The sequence below is a fragment of the Mchenga conophoros genome, linkage group LG2 (genome assembly GCF_057382185.1).
Source record: "Mchenga conophoros isolate Kocher_MC1m ecotype Shallow Benthic linkage group LG2, M_conophoros_male_GT1.1, whole genome shotgun sequence".
NCBI lineage: Eukaryota > Metazoa > Chordata > Actinopteri > Cichliformes > Cichlidae > Mchenga > Mchenga conophoros.
In genome coordinates this window covers 1,972,582-1,991,919 of record NC_140527.1, presented here as the reverse complement: position 1 = coordinate 1,991,919, position 19,338 = coordinate 1,972,582, and the positions used below count along the sequence as shown (strand labels likewise).

Below are 19,338 nucleotides of genomic sequence, written 5' to 3'. Positions count from 1 at the left end.
GCAGAGGTGACTGACGGTCAACCATCAAGTTGTTTTACATATCCTTCAGCAACAAACAGGTCTCTGCTTATTCTGCTTTCTGATGAAACAAACTCGACAAACAGCGACACGGGAACGCTTCCCAACTGCAGTGCGACAGAAAACTGCAGTCGTGCAGACAATGCTGCCAGCGAAGGCAGGAGGACTCGAGCCTTTATTTGGAACAAAATCAACAACATCACATGTTTGACCCTTTTTTATTTACTCTTGGAATTAATGAGTTACCATACGTTCAGAGTCGTGTATGATAAAAGAGAAAACCAGCACAGATCTCGAGCTTATCAAATCCCCCAAATAAAGATTGAAGGCATGTTCTTGTATTTTTTCAAAGAATTGAAAAGAGTCGGCCTTCGGTGTGAGCCAAATGAAACATCATCATCACCCTCTCCCCACAGTGTCCACGTTTCACTGTCCAGCTCATTAGCGCCCCCTTGTGAGCAGCCTTAGACTCTGCTGTTCCTCCGTAATGCTACTGAAGAGTCATTAAATATTATGTGCATGTCAGTGCTGACCTGCAGCTTTCAACAGGAAACCAACTTTCTCATTTTTTAATAAAACCAAGTGTTTTCAGTCAGAAGCCCGAGCGTCGAGGCTGACATCCTTCTGGTTCTCGGTCTTTGGTTTCTAGATGTAGTCGTCATCCACGGGTTCGCCTGGAGTATCACAGTGATGAAGGAAGAGGACCACTACTCTCTGAAACACTCCTCTTTTGCTCTGCCGCCGCTCCGAGATCTCTTCCCCAATGGTCTCCATGCAGATGTCAGCCGACAGCTGTCCTTTGCGCCGTGGGGCGTAGATAGTGGCTAACACAGGAGAGAAAACTGTTTGAGTACAGAGAGCAGCCGCACGGAGAAACTGCTGACAGACTGACGCACTCACTGCTTTCATCGTCTTCAAAGTCGTAGCGGGAATAGCCGTTAGGATCCGCTGCTCTCAGGGTCCTGAGCCAAGGGAAGTCTGTTATCATGCTGTAGGGCGCTCCATCCACCAATCCTGAGCAGTGACATCACAAAGAGTTGATGGTGAGAACATGCACTACCAGTCAAACGTCTGAGAACAGTTATACAGTTATTTGTTGCAGTCGTTCAAGTCCAGTGAACAGCTTGAAATGGTACAAAGGTAAGTGTTGAGCTGCCAGCGGTTTAAAACAAAGGTAAGGTCACCAAAACTGTAAAATAATGTACATTTCACAATTATACAAAAAGGCCTTTTTCAGGGACAACACAGGTAAACATTTTAAATCTGTTCTGCAGCAACGGAGGCTGATCAGCCTTGAAAGCTGCTGCTGTTACTTCCTACATGCACCGAGTTGGTCAGGGCTTCATCCTACAGCAGGATAAAGACCCCACACAGTCCAAGCTGTGGCAGAACCACCTCAGGAACAAAGAACAAGATGAGCTTGGAAACATGGAGGTCCGGCACAGTCTCCAGACCTAAACCCATCGAGCTGGTTTGAACTGGACAGAAGAGCGAAAGCAAAGCAGCTACAAGGTCCACATTCATGGGAACATCTGCTCCAGATGTGGGAGAAGATTTGATTCGTGTTGTAGAAAGAAGCCACGGCTGTGTTCAGCTGTTATATCACAGGGGGCGACTTTGATGAGTCAGAATATATTTGGTCTATAAACTGATTTTGATAGTTTTTTCACTCTAACTTCTTATTTGTCCTATGCTTTCATTTCAAAATGCAATGAGACATTAAACTGTATGATTTTCAATAAAAACTGGAAAAACTTTTTTTGTAAAACGTTTGAGCGGTAGTGTGTGTTTGATGAGGAGCTTAAGAACTAGCCTGTCAGTAACTCCTTCAGTGCGCTAGTTCACCAGTGTAGTAAATAAGTCACTGCTATTCAAACAAGGAAGAGAAGTTTCTACATCCAGGGTGGATTTTATCAGTGTGGCTGCAAAGGTAGAGCAAGCAGTCAGCTGACCCAGGAATGATCAGCTGGGTGAGGCAGTGAAAACCATCTGTAGATGGCCAGTAACAATCAATACACTACAGACTCGCCATCACTTTTCTCACATTTACATCCACACAGAAACAAGATCAGAGATGATAAAACAGTGACGTTTAGAGCGGTGCACCTTTCCTCCCACCTGAGCCCGGCTCAGTGTGAAACTACACCAAACAGATCCTTCCTTCCATAACGTCACTGACCAAAAACAAACCTCGACTCCCAGAGGAGGCAGAATATAAGCAAGCACTTATGAAAAAAAATTCAACAAGCGATGTGACGTAAACACGTTACCCTCCAGTGTGTAGATGTCTCGGCCCCAGGGGTATCTGGGAAACTTTTTCACATCCTCTTCTGTCCTGGTGGCTTCTGGGAAGAACTCGTACTTTATTAGCTCTCTGTTAGAGACAAACACACATATATGAAAAACTGAAATTTGGCTTCATAAAGAGCAGTGACTCTATAGACAGTACATAACTCCCTTACTAATGACCACTGTTCCATTTTTGTTTCGTTTTGCTCTTTCTTGTTTGAAACTTGCTCATTAACGTCTGTGCTGAGAATAACCAGTCACGCTTGTTTTAAGCGCGTGGACACAGTATAGGCCACAGCCATCTGTGGTGGGGATGTGGTCTGCAGCTCCACTGCAGAGTGGTGGTGCAGTAGGGTTCGGGGGCAGTGCCAGGAGGCTGGCAGCACAGGTGGGAATGATTTGGTGATAATTTCCTGCTATTTCAGGAGCCAGCTGGACCCGGAGGAGCGAGCTGCAGCAGGAACGAGTCCTGCACAGAGCAAACTTGGAAAAAAGCTTAAAATAAAACAGAGCAACAGTGTGCATGTGTTGGGCCTGCAACCAGTACAGCCAGTAGAGGTAGTGGCCACGATGCTGGTGGATCTAACCACCATGCAGACAGTGGTGGATCCAGGCCGAGTGCAAACCTGACATAGTGGCCGGGTCACCCTTGGAGCAGCCACAGCTGGTCGGGGCTCTACGTCAACCGTGCTGGCTGTGGAGAAGCTGCCACGACTGCCAGCCTCTAACTCGCTCGCCACCATCGCCCCGCACCTTCCACCAACTAAAGGCGATGTCCTAACTCGCAGGGAGCCTCGCAAATGCTGAAGCGGAAGTGCTGGAGGTGTGGGCAGCCGGGACACCAGCGCCAGGAGTGCCTGCTGATGGAGGTGGGACAGGTGGGGCACCAGCCCTCCAACACCTTCCACCGGTCCAGGAGGGACGTACTGGTAAGGTGCCAAGAGGGTATATGGGGATGGAATAGGGCTGCACGCAGACCCTGGTTCAGCCAGGGCCATTGGTGGAGGCAGAGCAGGTGGAGGTTAGGTGCGTGCATGGGGACATACACAAATATCCCATAGTGCCACTACAAATAAATACAAGGGCAAAACGCAGTAAAGGCTGCAGCATCTCTGAACGGCGTCGACGGATTGGGATTGAGAGATGCGCTTTAAAAACCTTTAGTGGAAGCTTGTGGGCGGGGCTTGTAGTGTCTGAGCTGTACTCAGTGGTGACACGAGGTCGTGCGACGCCGGCTTTGGGGAGGAGGAGATGGCAGGGCCTTCTCGTGAGGCCCCGCCGCCTCCAGCGATTGGCCACTGTTCTAAAACCTCTGGAGCAGGTAGGGCTCACAGCCAACCTGAAGAAGTGTGCCGTTGGACAGATGGAGGTGCAGTATTTGGGGTACCACTCTGAAGACGTCCTCAGGCGGAGAAAACAACAGCCTGTATCCCAAGACCAAAAGAGAGGTGAGGCGGTTCTTGGGGACAGTTATCACTGCAGATTCAATCGATCGATCAATCATGCCAAACTTGTGCATGGAGCAGTGCCAGGTAGCATCTGTGCAGGTAAAGAAGGGGGGACCCCTGCTTCACACACCTAACGTCTGACTCCCCTTCATTCATGCAGATGGACACCTCGAACAGAGGGCTGAGGGACACTTTGTCCCAGCAGGTAAGAGGGCTCGACCGCCCTGTCGTCTGACCCGTTATTACCTCCTGGGATGCCCTCGGTTCAGACCATGTCCCACTGCAGCCCCATGAAGGAGTCCAACATCCAGATCACCCGGATCATCGTCCAGCTGCTGGCTGCTAGTACCTGCTTCATCTACATCTGTACAAGAACCCTTCAGTTTTCTGAAGTTTGGTAAATAAAAGCAGCAACACAACCCTGTTCATGTAACACGTGTGACTATAACAGATCAGTGGCCCTATAAGCAAATGTGTTACTGAAGTCCACAGCAGCTGTTATGCTGACGAAACACTACCATCAAAGGCCCCACACCCACGCACGGACACATGTACGCACGCACGCACAGACGCATCCACATCCACGCTCAGACGCACCCACATCCACGCACAGACGCACCCACATCCACGCACAGACGCACCCACGCACAGACGCACCCACGCACAGACGCACCCACATCCACGCACAGACGCGTCCACATCCACCCACGCACACACGCATCCACCCACGCACACACAGACACGTCCACGCACACACACAGCAGCCCACTGCTGTCTTGTGTAATGTTGCATGTGACACTACTCACTGGCTGATGTTAGCTATGGTGTCCATCCAACTGCGAATGCGAACTTTGTTGCGTATATTTGGCGGGTTGCTGAATTCGTGCACTATAGCGATGTGGTAAGGATACGGCCCCTGGAACAGCTGGCGCTCCAATGCTACCGAGTCAATCTGACAACATGAGACAGACAGAATTACACTGAGTGTTTCACATAGAAGTGTCTGGAAAATGAGACGAACATTTGTTTATCTTCATCTTGTTTAACGTTATCGTGATTTTAGCAGAGAGAACATGTCTGAGTCTGAGAGCTTCTCTTTTATGTAGCCAGATGTTCCAGCTGTTTTCAGCAAGCACAGTTATATCTGCTGTCAACAGCTTTACAGGCACAACCAAAGGTCTGAAGAGCCGGGGTGTCAAACACAGCCCACGGGCCACATTCGCCCAGCAGAATAAAGTGATCCCCATTTTTATTTTGATCCTTTTCCCATTGTGGGGGACAAAACGTTTCAAACACCTCACCTGTGTTCTCCCTGGTAATAGTAGCAGTAAGTAGATAACACATGTTGCCCAATGTGTACCTTTCTCTTATTTTTCATACATTTCTCGCTTTCTTGTAGTCTATAAAATAAACTCCATACAGTCTGTGAATGGCAGAGATGTGTGCAGCACAGAGCCATGGCTCAGGCTCTGCATGAAGTTATAGTGCTCAACTTGTTTGATCTGCTCATCACAAACAAGCAGAACATTCGACTGCATCTGTATAAGTTTATAGTTTTTCCCACAGGTAAAAACCTCCATCATTGCTATTCATACAACACAAAGTAATTAACAAGTTTGTTTTTCACTTTCCACTGTAGCACAGTCCTGCTTTTTTACGACTACAGTAAAAACCTTTATTTTTTACAGTTTCTGTCTTTGCTGAAGCTTTTTGTAAGATCGAAGTGGCTGTATGTGGCTCGCCATGTGAAGTGAGTCTGACACCCCGGCCACAGGAAAAGTGCTTTTTGTTGCAGTATTGCGACATTACAACATTTTATACACCAGCAGTTAAGATTTCTAATGACCAAAGGTCACCAACCTGATGCATAGGACGCATGTAGATTATGCGATTCCTCTCAGGGGGCATTCTCAGGATCTGATCCAGGACCTGTTCCATGTCTAGCTTCTTACACTGAGCGTAGTCAAATCTGTTTACTATGGGGGCACTTTCTACTCTCAGGTGCTTTAACACGCGGCATCTGGTAGCTGTAGAGTGTAAACACACAAAGACGCTGATTACTCGAGACCTTCCAACTCAGCATAACCAAAGATGTCGCGGGCACTTTGGAGCGTTTGAAACACGACGATTTTTAAAAAGTACAAAAGTTAGTAATGACTTCTTGTATTTGCACAATCTGCCAAAAATTAAAAACATTCATCTCAGATTGAAGCTAAAAAACTAGTTAGTGTTGACTTGTTGTTCCTAGAGTATTTAAAAGTAGAATGGGAGGCAGAGCCTTCAGTTTTCAGGCCCCTCTTCTGTGGAACCAGCTTCCAGTTTGGATTCAGGAGACAGACACTATCTCTACTTTCAAGATCAGGCTTCAAACTTTCCTTTTTGCTAAAGCATATAGTTAGGGCTGGACCAGGTGACCCTGAATCCTCCACAGGAGGTCTGGGCTCCTGGGTGCTTCACAGAGCGCCTGTACACCTCTCTGCATTTAATCATGAGTTATTATTAACCTCTGTCTCTCTTCCACAGCATGTCTTTATCCTGTCTTCCTTCTCTCACCCCAACCAATCACAGCAGATGGCCCCGCCCCTCCCTGAGCCTGGTTCTGCTGGAGGTTTCTTCCTGTTAAAAGGGAGTTTTTCCTTCCCACTGTTTGGCCTAAACATGATCTCTTAACAAACAAGAGTGAAGACTAATTGTTTTGAACATGCAGTGACCAGCACTGACAATTTTGTGACTCATTTACAGACAAATTCGTTTCTCAAACGCAGAATATAAGAACCTCGGGAGATGCAAGAACATTTTACAGCTCATGTGCAGCACGAACACTCAGAAAAGTAGCAGCAGTTACATCTACTGCAGTTACATCTACTGCAGTTACATCTACTGCAGTTCATTTTAAATGTTAAAAAGTAACTAAAGACTAGAAGCACTCTGATAGCACACACCTTATGTTTTTAGTTTTTGGCAGAACAAAACATTAATGTAAGTTAATTATCAAATATGAGTACCGTGAATGAACATCATTTTGGGGCAGTCTTTAAGGACCAGGTCAGTGATTCCACAGTTGGTCAGAGTGATTCCCACCAGGTTCTTGCTTTTCAGAGACAAAATCTATACAAGCAAAACCATCTCAGTACATCTTTGATAAAAACACACTGCAGAACCATTTGACCAAACTTTAACCAGAAAGGAACCAAGGACAAAAACATCTGTGTGCTTTTCTTTGGATCACAGAGTAAAGTGCCAGTCCCCGTGTTTGTGTCCGAGCGCACACGTACCTGCACATGGTCGTCCTCAGTCACCGGGTCCGAAGTGCTGGTTGATTTGTCAGCCATTCGTTTCCTCCTCACTGCCATTCGAGGCCTGGCTCTGGAAAGATCTACACAAAATAACAGAGTCCAAGGTTAAACACACCTGCCTGCAAAGAGGCTGAAAAGACACTGCTGTGAGATGGTGAATCAGGTCAGATGGAAAACCCCACAAACGTGGGAGAGTGGACTTGTACAACATGAAAAGGCTGGATGGTCACACACTCCTGCAATAAAGAGGCTGTATCACAAGGAGGCCGATCAGTTTGTTTCCTCTGCACGGCGCGTGTCTGACGGTGCAGCAGCCGTGGAAACAACAATGTAATCTGCACATTTTCACTTTTTCCTCCAAGTAGATTTCCACTTTTTTCCTCAAAACAGCGTTCAGACTTTTTTCTTAAAATGCTCAATACAATTTTTATTGCTAATGTGGCTGTAACACTGCTTTGTACCTCAGCCGCCAGCAGACAAACCCGTGGCACCAGTTTTAAAAGAAGAAAACTTCCTCTGACTGTGAGATCAACGTCACTGAGAACTTATACAGAACATTTACTACATTTGGTAAATCTGTTTCCCAGCAGAGCTGCTCTGCAACAAAGAGGAAGCCTCGATGTCCCAGCTGTACACAGGAACCTGAACACAGCTTCCATTTGTGCAGCTGAAGCGGCAAAGTAAAACTTGTTTTAAAACCCCACGTGGACACGCGTGAGTCCATTTATTCAGGTTTGAATGTAGAGGTTTGTCAAAAACTGTCTGCTCAAAGTTCGTGTGCGTGCGGATGTAATTCCTTAAAAGCCAAATCACTGTAGAAACTTGTGGATCGTATCGTACGCACTCGAATCACTTTTGAGGCAAATTTCTCAGCTTAGCTTCTGAATGATCTTGTTAATAATTTCACATCCTCGTTAGGTTGGACTGTGGATCCTGCAGCTCCTGCAGCTCCTGTGACAATCAGAACAACCCCAGGTTTCTCTTCAGCTCTGTAGCCAGGCTGACAGTCAGAGCTCTGTCGGGCCAACCATCCCTCTAACCTTAACTAGTAACGACTTCATGAATAACATTTGAACCATTAGAGAAAAATGACCAATAATCATCCAACAGATGTAATATTATCTACAGCTGCTCTTAGCACCACTGATGTTAAGTCAGACTCTTTTTCTCCAGTCGATCTTTCTGAGTTAACTTCAATAATTACTTCCTCCAAACCATCAACGTGTCTTTTAGACCCCATTCCTACAAAACTGCCAACCAAAACTAAAAGATTCTCCTTCTGATCTTCATATTCGTTGCACATCTACCTCTCACATGCTGCCTGATGTCTGGATCAGCGTGGCCATGTTAACATGTGTGACAGGTTTTGTTCTGAGTGAACAAAAGTAAATAGCAACCGAATCACAAACAACTTCACAGAGGTTTTAAACACAGCGATGTACTGAGCCTGATGTATACTAACATCTGCACGGAGCCATGAATAGAAGAAAGAAAAGCTTTAAGTTTCACTCCTGAGAAGCTGGATTCCTGTTGTTCCAGTCTTACCTGTCTCTGAGACCAACGGCACAGAGGACGTGCGGGTGCACGATCGGGTTAAAGGTCGCCTTGGAACAAAGTTCTCCTGCTGTGATCCTGAGCTCGCAGCAGAGGAAGGCTGCCTCTTCCCCTGAGCAGTCTGAGGTCCTGGTCTCCTGGGATCATTTTTTACAGCACCACCTCTGGGCTCCACTCTGTCCACACTGGCAGGACCAGAACTCAGAGGGACAGAGGGTCGCTCTGCGCCCTCTCTGCCACTCGCAGCTCTGTCAGGGGCTGTTCCATGGGTGGCATCCATCACCACGCTCCTACATCCACCCGCATGGCCCGATGTGGCTCCTGCAGGTCCAACTCTGACCAATGAGCCGGTCATTGTCCTTACTCCAGTCCTTGATGCTGGAGTATCCTCTGATGTCCCGCTAGCTCCTGGTCTTGCCGCGGCCTCCACAGCCTCAGTAGTAGTTCCTTTACCGCTGCTCCTCCTGCTGCTCTCAGTAGCAGCCTTCATGTCGGCCTTAATCTGTTCACTGGTCACCTGGCAGCTCTTCTCACAGCTGTTCTCTGCAGCGTGAGTCTTTGGCTGATCAGCGACTGCCATGGATATAGCCACACTGTTGCCCCTCCTCAGCGGCGTCTTTCCTTTACCTGGAGACGAAACACACCCTTTACAAACCTCGACACCAGCAGCCAGTTTTTAAGCCGTCATAATTACAATCAAATTAAGAATATCGGACTGATACATGAAGAAAGACGCTTGAATCAAAACACATCCTGAATGTCTGTCCACCATCTCACGATCCAATCATCAAGCACTTGCTGGTGCCTTCTGGCTGTGAGCCGTATCGTGCATCACCTTTTGTACATGAGGCCGGCTGCTCCAAACATGAAGGTGGCATTAACCTGGAAACAAGGCCTTCCTCTTCCTCGCTGTCCGAGTCCGAGATGACCTGTGAAGGTTTGGGCACGTTGGCACAAGCTGATCTGCACTGCTGGACTAAACCACTGGGACCTGGAATTAAAATCAAATATTAATGTGCAAAGTGTATGCAAGACATGTCATTTATACCTTCATTTTTCCAAACACTGCTTGCTTTGTTCAGTGAAAGACCAACGTCGGACCTGCTTGTTCCTCATCAGGTGGCTGTGATGCTGGAGCCTGGTGACTGGGCCCCGGAGCCATGTCGCCTTCTTCAGCCTCTGCTTCCTTCAGCTCGATCTGAGGCTCAACGTCCATGTTCTCCTTCCCAGAAAGTTAACACTCATATCAGAACCCAACCCTGACTATCAGCCCTACAATCTATCATATTTGACACGTGCGTTTCTGAGACCTCCGTCTCATCAACATGATCAATACTTGTCATTATTTCCAAACTCTTTTTGTCTAAAGTGAACATTGTTGTTAACAACAATTCGCCAAAAACACCCAACCATACAAAATATATATCACAGAACTACATCACAGAACTACATCATAGAACTATATCACAGAACTACATCATAGAACTACATCACAGAACTACATCATAGAACTACATCACAGAACTACATCATAGAACTACATCACAGAACTACATCACAGAACTATATCATAGAACTACATCATAGAACTATATCATAGAACTATATCATAGAACTACATCACAGAACTACATCATAGAACTACATCACAGAACTATATCATAGAACTACATCACAGAACTATATCATAGAACTACATCATAGAACTACATCATAGAACTACATCACAGAACTATATCATAGAACTACATCACAGAACTACATCATAGAACTATATCATACTCAACATGATGTAGCAAAAACATTCTATGGGCTTTGTTATCAGGGTTAATAAACATCTGTCATCTCTGGCTATTTGTGATGGGTTGGGTCTCACAGGGTGAAATACAGAACATTTTTACCTCGTCTTCATCCTCTTCATCTTCTTCCTCCACTCCATTTACTTCTGCTGGTGCTGTAAAAACAAGCGCTGGTTCTGTAACTCAACATTACGTCCATCACCTTCTACGACAGCGTACGAAGTAAAATACTTTATATAACTGAAGAAGTGAAGGTTAAAGGTCGCACTATGCCAGAACCACAGGTTGAAAAACATTTCCACGCCGTGTGTGACGCGCTGCGCCCTGTCAACCTACAGCTGCGTTGGAACAAAAAGAGTGAGGGATGAAAACATGCATGACTGTCCCCCCAAGCTCCAACTAAGCGAATGCAGACTGAGACTTTCACCCACAATGGATCAGCGACGGAAACAAGACAGCATCTGTTTAAACAGCCAGACTGGTTCAGCATTTTTTAGGTCATGGTGAGTATTGGTGTAACTTTACTAATCATGTTTACACATGATACACATGACTCTGTAAACACAGGAAAGGCATGTATGAATAACTCACAGCACTCCCTCACTGAGAATTTCAACCACTTCTCTAGTCTGACTTAAATTAATGCAACAAAGAATGATTCAGTCCGAGGCACTATCCCAGCACGGTAGGTTTAATCGTTCTCACATTATATCGATAAGTACAAAGCACACAGTCAAACTGTCACAGGATTCATATCAGGGCTTGCATTTGCTGATATGGTTATTGTACTCGGCCCTGAAAAGCTTAGAAATATGGTCTCTAAGCAGGTTCTTACTCTGGATGGCATTAGCTTGGCCTCCAGTAACGCTGTGAGGAACCTTGGAGTCATTTTTGACCAGGACATGTCCTTCAATGCACATATTTTATTCTATTTTTTAAAAAGTATGGTTTCTTGCGCAATGTCTCCAACATCAGAAATATCCTGTCTCAGAGGACACTGAAAAACTAGTTCATGCTTTTATTAGCTGCTCCAAAATGCTGCAGCAAGAGTCCTGACAGGGACTAGAAAGAGAGCAGATTTCTCCTGTTTTGGCTTCCTGTTAAATCCAGGATTCAAAATCCTGCTCCTCACATACAAGGTCTTAAATAATCAGGCCCCATCTTATCTTAATGACCTTGTAGTACCATATCACCCTATTAGAGCACTTCGCTCTCGCTCTGCAGGCCTACTTGTTGTTCCTAGAGTATTTAAAAGTAGAATGGGAGGCAGAGCCTTCAGTTTTCAGGCCCCTCTTCTGTGGAACCAGCTTCCAGTTTGGATTCAGGAGACAGACACTATCTCTACTTTCAAGATCAGGCTTCAAACTTTCCTTTTTGCTAAAGCATATAGTTAGGGCTGGACTAGATGGCTGCCCTTCCCTGATCCCAGTTCTGCTAAAGGTTTCTTCCTGTTAAAAGGGAGTTTATCCTTCCCGCTGTTGCCAAGTGGTTGCTCACAGGGGGTTGTTCCTCAGTCAGTCCTGGCTGTAGCTCACGAGGTATCGCTACAGCCATGAAACTATTAATTGTAAAGTTCGATCCCCGTTTGCTCCAGTCTGCATGCTAAACATCCTTGAGCAGGATACCAGCCTCAAGTTCCTCTGTGACTCATCCATCAACGTGTATAAACGTTAGCTAGAAAGCACTTAAGCACAGAAAACAAAGCTGGTATGAATGTGTGAAAAAGTCATGTTGTAGTGCATTAAGCGCTCAGGCAGAGAAGAAAAGCTGTGTGTCAGCACTCCTGTCTTCTCAACACACACACTTTCCTCATTTTAACATTTCGTCTTTATCCTTAATAAACCAAATCTGCTGCACATCCTTCTCTTCTTTCTTAGTGTCCACCCTCACACACCACGAACTACACACCCTTTTCCTAGTGCTCATGTCTACTGTGGTCTTCTTAACCATCACACTTTTTCTTTGCAAATCTCTTCTTTTAAATACTTTCTTGTACTCTCTCATTCCATCATCCAGCACCAAGTCTCCTCGTCCTCCTTCCTCTGCTCAGAGGAAACACCAAACACCTCCCTGACAGTTTCCTTTACCACTTCATGGCCCATGACACCACTGTGTACTCTCCAGTCTCGTTCAGGTTCCTCCATCTGCATAAGATATAATCTACCTATGCGCGTCTAGTCTTATGTTACTCAGTGTTCCTCCTCTTCTGAAGTATGTGTTCATAGCCATCTCCATCCAGCACATGTGTCCTTTAGCACTGCTCCAACCACGACTCCGTCCACTCTGGGAACACTCCACCGCTTCATCCAACTTACTCCAGAACTCCTCCTCATTTTCTAACCGACATCCAACTTGTGGGCCATCAGCATTATTAAAAACATATGACGTTTATTTTAATACAATTGTTGGTATTTAATTATTAAAGCCAGTGAGACTTGCCATCGTGTTGCTGCTGCTGCCGCCGCCGTTGGTTGTTTATGTTGTTGATGGGTGGGGGAGGCATGTTTGGCTCATTGTGGTGATGGTGGTCTTCATTGTCATTGTTTGAGTTCTGGTTGCTGACGAGTGCTGAGGACACACCGATCCCAGTTCCTGCACTCAGACCCACCCTGGCACAGCCCTAACACACAGGTGCGCACACACAAACACACAAACGATTACAAATTGTTGCTGTGAGGTGATAACGACTAAATCCCTGTGTGCACAGGACTAACACGTACAAATGAGTCCAGCTACTCGGGTTCATTAAGAGCACGGCAGTCACACTGATGCACTGCATGAATGCACCAGTGCAGGATCCTCTGTAAAGAGCCTGACACACTTGCCATGCAGTTCTTTTGAAATCTGCTCCCTTTGAAGACGACGCGTCTCTGGGATGATTCGTTTCGAGAAAGCGACCATAACAAACGTACCTTGGGTGGTTCTCGAAACATTTGGTCCAGACAGATGAACTCCAGACTGGGCAGCAACTCTACAAACTGGGAAAAAGACTCCAGCTTGATGGCGTGACAGCGAACCAGAGTGAGATCAACCAGACGGCTCCATCTGGACTGATCTGCAGACAGAAACGGGGACAGCATGGTCCAAATGCATGACAACACTATACTTTTCCAATGATGTGAGAGGGAAAAACACTGCAGCATAATAAAGGCTGCATTTGTCTCTGCTGCTTTGTTATTATTCACCAAAACCAAAAATGTACCAGTAATCCAGTGGTGAGGGTTGTGGAGGTGAGGACAGTTGTAGATTAGCAGGTATTTAATATTGGTGAACACCTCATTCACCACCTTGATCCCAATATCAGTGATGATTCCTGGGTTCTCGATAACATCCGCCAGCCCATATTTCACCAGCTCCGAATGGCTCATTTTACCTGAGTTTAAATAAAAGCAGGAAAAGCCTCGTTTCCATCATCAGTGTACTGAACATGGGGCTTTATTACAGAGTTACTATTCATTCTCCTCTTGGTTTAAGGCTTCGTCAGCTGCTTATCGCCTTTTCATCAAAGCAAAAGATATTTGAGAGGAAGCACTAACACTGCAGCAGAAACTCATCCACATAACCCAGATGAAGAGTCTCAAACTGGGGAAACTCCAGCTCAGCCATCTTGAGAGCTGAGAAGACTCCATCTTTCGTCAGTGAAGGCTGGATACGCAGCTCGTGAAGCCTGATACAAAACACAGAAGGAAGTGAGAATTTCAGCAACGCCTGCATCTTCATGCAAACATCAAATAATCCAATCGTGTCAAATGTGTCACAAACCTGTTAATGTCACTGCCCTGGTGCACATATTATTCTGAGTTATTTCTGGCGTCTTACTCTACTGTTTATGTTTTAACCACATCTGAACACTGAAGCTATGAAATATGCAGCAGAATGTCCTGATTCTGTAATCCCTCTCACACAGCACTGTTCCTAAGCAGGTACCTGCGAGCAGCAGTTATGATGAGGTAGCCCAAGTCCACCTCCAGGGCATTCTTACAGGCTCCAAACGCAATGGTGTGGAGGTTCCGAAATCCTCCTGGATACGCCGTCAACATCAAAACAAACAGCAAAATATTACTACAGTACAGAAGTGAAGTAGTGTTTGAAGTGCTGAAGACAAACGTAGGGACACGTCATGTAAATCCACAGACTCTTGAACAGCTCGGACACAAACGAGTGAAAACACCTGAAAGACTCTTTGCTATAAAACACAGACGAAAACAAGCTGCGTCAGGGTCGCGGTCACTTTACTGTTCAAGCAGCACGAAAACAAACAAGAAAACAAAGATTTCTGAAAATGTTTTGTTTTAAATTTCAAATATTGTATAACAAGACATCTTTTTCCTCCCTGTTAACTGGAGCCTTTCATTGAACGACCCAATGAACACACTGGTGCTCTCTGCCTGTGCAGACATGTGGCAGCAGCTCTGTCACTGTGTGGTGTTTAACTAAATAAAACTGCAGACATAAGTGTGCGCACTAGTGTGTCACTGAGCGAACACAACCTCAGCATGTTGGGACTCTCTGCTCGTATTGTCACCATATTCAATCGAACGACAAAAGTCACCTCGGGGTCCAAACTGAGTTACATTCTTCACGCCACAGTAGGGGTGACGTGGGCCGCGAGTTTAACCCTTCAAAGCCGAGCGTATCGGATGTGATCCATGTGTTTTTGAGACTTCTGCATCGTCAGTGTAGCTTTTTTATTTTACCCTCAAAAAAACATTTTTAATGACGCCACTGCAAAAATATCGCTTATGGAGCAAATGTGATACAAATACTCATATATGCAGATTAAAATGTGACATATTTCTATATATATTTTGTCTAAAGGTTCAACAAACACTCCATCATCAAAAAATAAAGATTTCTGGTAGTAATTTCATGGTTCTGGTTTTAAAGGGTTAACGATTGTTTCCAGGTAATGTGATTCATTTCCATGTGACACTCATGAACATGTAAATTCTAACACGCAGGCATTAAAACAACAACAGCAAAGCCATGCATGAATCAATCCTACTGAACAACAGTGTGATTTAAAGATGCACTGAAAGTGCAGCAGTGTCTACAAACAGCTGCTCACCTGATCTCCAGCTGTCCTCCACCACGTGCTGAATCAGCCCTCCCAAGAAGGGAACTCGTACCAGCTCCAGCTGCTCGAGGTTCCGGGCTGAAGCCAAGCCGGTAATCAGGGGAACGTATTTGAGAGAGTTGGTCGGCCCTGCACAGTTGCGCATAACAAAGGTCCTTAGGCTCACACACAGAAAGTCCTTAAACGGCTGTGGTTTGGTAAGGCGGACCCACTTCAGGTAAAGGTGCCGTAGCATGGACACGCAGGGGATCTCGGGAACATTCACACCTGGGTTGGTAAATATAAAAGGACACAGATACTTTAGACCTTAAGATTATCCTTCTGTTCTTTTTAACAACCACACATCTACACAACAGCAGACACGACGCCGACTTACATCCAGAATTTTGGATAGTAGCTCTGATGTATTTGGACCAAGTCTGTGTCATTATGTTGTACTCACCCACCAGATGGAGGGTCTGGATCTTGGCATTTATGGGGACGGTGAGTTTGTTCTCAGCGGGAATGGGAAACGCTCCGTTACGGTTGCGGAACTTTCCGAGAATGTGAACCTGGGGCATGTAGTTCCAAATGGCTTCCACCAGCTCCAGGTGGGAAGTCTCAACGCCCTGAAATGACATCAGCGAAGGTAACTGCAAACGTAACTCAACGATTACACCTTAAGGCTCTTTCAAATGGGACCCGGCGTGCGCTAGCTACAGCAAAGGGCCTTTACACATATCATCAGTCTGCCAGGTCAGAGAATGTAGCAACAAATAAAGAACATAAAACACGTGTTAATTATTTAATACACAGCAGATCAGTCACATACTGTTTACCCACCAGCAGATTTGGGCAGGCTTGCAGAGCCTCCAGGACTCCTGGAATACTGAACGCCTCAAAACCACGGATTCGTCTCCTTTCCAGGTATCGTGGGTGGAGACCATACAGCTGCTCCAGATCTGGCATCTTCTTCAATAGGAGCAAAAAGCTGCTATCTGTAAAGCCTAAAGATAAAGCACAACAAACATAAATAAATCCCTTTTTTTCAATGTTTCAAAAGCCCGGGGGTTGCAGCATAAACCGGTTACTATGGACGCATTTACACACATATAAACAGAAGGTGAAAAAAACCTAAGTCGTTAAAAGTACAGTGGAACCCTGACTTACAAATGCCCCATTTAACGAAAAATTCAAGTTATGCAGGGACTGAACGCCAATATTTCTGCCCGTGTTACGGGCCTGCGTAACAAAATCCGCCGGCTCTGATTGGCTGAGCCCACAATGCCTTCCGAACCATGTGACAGCCCTCTTGGCTTTCGTATTTGCGCTTTGCTGTTCCACTTGAACGACGTATTGTTGTTGCAGTTAGCAAGTAGCCTAAAGCCTGTCGTTCACTCCAAAGGAGCTTGGGTGCTTCGACTAACGAAAGACCCTCGGGAACGAATTCATTTCGTAAGTCGGCGTTCCACTGTATTAGAAATATGAGCAAAGATATTTTTGCTCATTTTAGTTTTAAAGTTGCAAGGCTTGAACATGCATCTCTATCCCGTTCTGTGTTTAAGGGTCTCCACATGTTATTGCACTGTCAGAGTATGACTTAGACACGTCCAGGACCTCCTGCTAACCAAAGCTCTTTGTGTTTTGGTGTTAAAACTTACTTGGAGGTGAAAAACACTCTGCATAAATATGACCTGAAACATCACCAGAAGTTACACAGCAAAACAGGAGTGAGTCTAAAAGGAAACATGGGCTGTTTGTAACATTCAGGACCATTATTTTATAGAGTTACTGTTATTAAGTAAATATCTTAAAATTTTAAGATATAAAAATAAAAGATTTTTGCAGGCCAGTAAAAACACCACTAAACTCTCAGCCTGACCTGGAGCTTAGGCTCGATACATTCATTATTAAAACTGACAACATCAGAATTCATATTTGGGAACGGCAATGCCAAAAAAAGGGTACCATAGCACGCTCTTTGTTGTATGTTGGTGAAAGGCAGACTAGTTGTACTGTACCTGAAGGCATATACTCCCACCAGTGACCAGCACACAGGTCCACCACCTTGACCACTCGCAGGTACAGAGTTACTGCTTCTCGAAGCTTTCTAGATAAACATTCCATACACATGATATCCTTCATGGGCAGGTACCTACAAACAAGACAACGATGTTTAAAATCTCAGAAGCTGTTCCTGTGATCACCATTAAAACTTTTACTGGGAAAAGCGAGCGGGAGTCCTTCATCAAAGCTTCCGATCAACAAACTCCGACATGAAGAAAAGAAAAGCGAACTTTGCAGCTGTTCCAGCCACCGCGGTTTGTTTTACACAGCGAGAAATCTGCAGTAAGGCTCCAGAAGTAAGAGCTGTAATAACATATGCAGATCAGCTGCTGACTTAGTCTCAGACCGTGCTTGAATTATACAGCTTGACTTTGCCTAACGGAAGCCGTAGGTGTACCGTTCTGCCTATTTCCATCTACGCAACATTAACAGGTTACATTCTTCTCTTTCCACCCAGTCTACGTCCATTCTTGTCCACAGTCTTGTTCTCTTTGACATACAGTCACCATCATGGACCAAACGTTATCTTGTTTTCCAGTGGGTGTGTGGCAGTCAAAGGTACCAATACTGACTGGCATAATGAGCCAACACACTGGTCTCTACAACGCATAGTAAATACGACAAATGATAAGTGTAGCCTGAGCGCAGCATACCTGAATATATGACAGAGGACTTCATGGGACAGCTCATTGATGTAGTCTTTGGGCTCACTGAGTCTTTGCACAAGATCTTCCCCACTGCTGCCCACCAAAGCGTGGAATTTATTAGACTTCTTCCTTGGACCCATTACTGCTGTATCATATCCTCCCACGTGAAGTCTGGAGCTTCTATATCCCGAGCGGGGACCTCAGTTCTGGACACATTATGAGGGAAGATGGGTAAACTGGAGTAGGAGACTCATACCACACGACCTACTTTGAGGACACTTTAAGCTAATACCAATTATGTTCAAGACCTGCTGCGTGTTTGAAGTGAGGATGTAAAACCAATAATTACTGTGCACTCAGGGACGCTACGTCATCAACATGCACGAATATTCATGTTTGGTGGTAAACATAAGAAAAACAAATAGACCTTTTAATAAAAATAAAAGAACACATTATTTATTTTCTTCCATTTAAATGTGATGGCTACCACTCGGGTTATTTTACGACTGGCAGGTTCGTTAAATTATACTTTAAAGTTAAAAGAAGCCTTCGTTTAAGCTAGCTTAGTAGATAGCACAGCCGCTGCTAAGACCGTACTCCACACAATGGGTTCGCAGTCACAACCTGGCCCCTTTATCAAGGCCTGACACGGTGGTTCTAACCTACCAGTATGTTTCTACTAAAGTCTCCGTGAAGCTTCTTCTCAGCCATCCTGTCTCCACAGAAAATGTACTAAACACAGCCAGAGACGCGTTAGCACAAGCCAATGTTAGCTTGTTCTTCTTCTTCTTCTGAGTTTCTCGGCAGGCCATACGCATTAAACATGTGTTGCTGCCCCCTTTAGGTCAGTGTTGTGCAGAAACAATAAACAATTGATGGTTTTCTCCAAAGTTTTCGTTATAATCACTGGTTATTATTGACATTGACATGAGGTCTGCCTCTATAACACAGCAGTCCATCAAAACATGCTTATCAGTTTGTCTTTAATGTGGTGGAGAAATTTATACAACAGCATGAAAACAAAACACTTCATTACACATAAAACTGTAGTACTGGAAAACTGTGCATAAACTACCAGAAGTAAAAATAAATGTTAAATGAATTAATATTTGTGGGGATAGGTTAATTGGATAATCCAAATTGCCACTAGGTTTGAATGTGCGA

At 45.2% G+C, this 19,338-nt stretch overlaps 1 protein-coding gene across 2 annotated transcripts; it reads right to left on the bottom strand.

Annotated features, from left to right (window-relative positions):
* Positions 1-220: 220 nt before the first annotated feature.
* On the bottom strand, positions 221-19,028 carry fbxo38 (F-box protein 38). 2 transcript variants are annotated; one of them, XM_085282614.1, is made up of 22 exons: positions 18,841-19,028; positions 18,181-18,380; positions 17,482-17,615; positions 16,304-16,467; positions 15,924-16,089; positions 15,473-15,748; positions 14,332-14,425; positions 13,941-14,071; positions 13,607-13,777; positions 13,317-13,459; positions 12,844-13,024; positions 10,507-10,559; positions 9,707-9,824; positions 9,441-9,596; positions 8,597-9,232; positions 7,031-7,131; positions 6,761-6,863; positions 5,616-5,782; positions 4,562-4,707; positions 2,289-2,392; positions 919-1,032; positions 221-842 (listed from the first exon to the last, which is right to left on the bottom strand). In XM_085282614.1, exons 2-22 carry the CDS (start codon positions 18,312-18,314, stop codon positions 664-666), a joined length of 3,471 nt encoding a protein of 1,156 aa, XP_085138740.1. In that variant the 5' UTR covers positions 18,315-18,380; positions 18,841-19,028; the 3' UTR covers positions 221-663. The 2 variants fall into 2 exon arrangements, with proteins under 2 accessions (XP_085138740.1, XP_085138732.1); XM_085282606.1 differs by having other exon boundaries at positions 9,707-9,827; positions 18,841-19,020.
* Positions 19,029-19,338: the final 310 nt, after the last annotated feature.

What these genes read in the sequence shown, in the direction of transcription:
- fbxo38 (XM_085282606.1), bottom strand. Translation starts at nt 18,314, where the DNA reads ATGGGTCCAAGGAAGAAGTCTAATAAATTCCACGCTTTGGTGGGCAGC. An exon ending in GCAGCAGCAGCAACACGATG is followed by an intron (nt 10,560 to 12,843) that starts GCAAGTCTCACT and finishes TTGTTTTTACAG; the next exon opens with CACCAGCAGAAGTAAATGGA. An exon ending in GCCGTTGGTCTCAGAGACAG is followed by an intron (nt 7,132 to 8,596) that starts GTAAGACTGGAA and finishes TATTTTGTGTAG; the next exon opens with ATCTTTCCAGAGCCAGGCCT.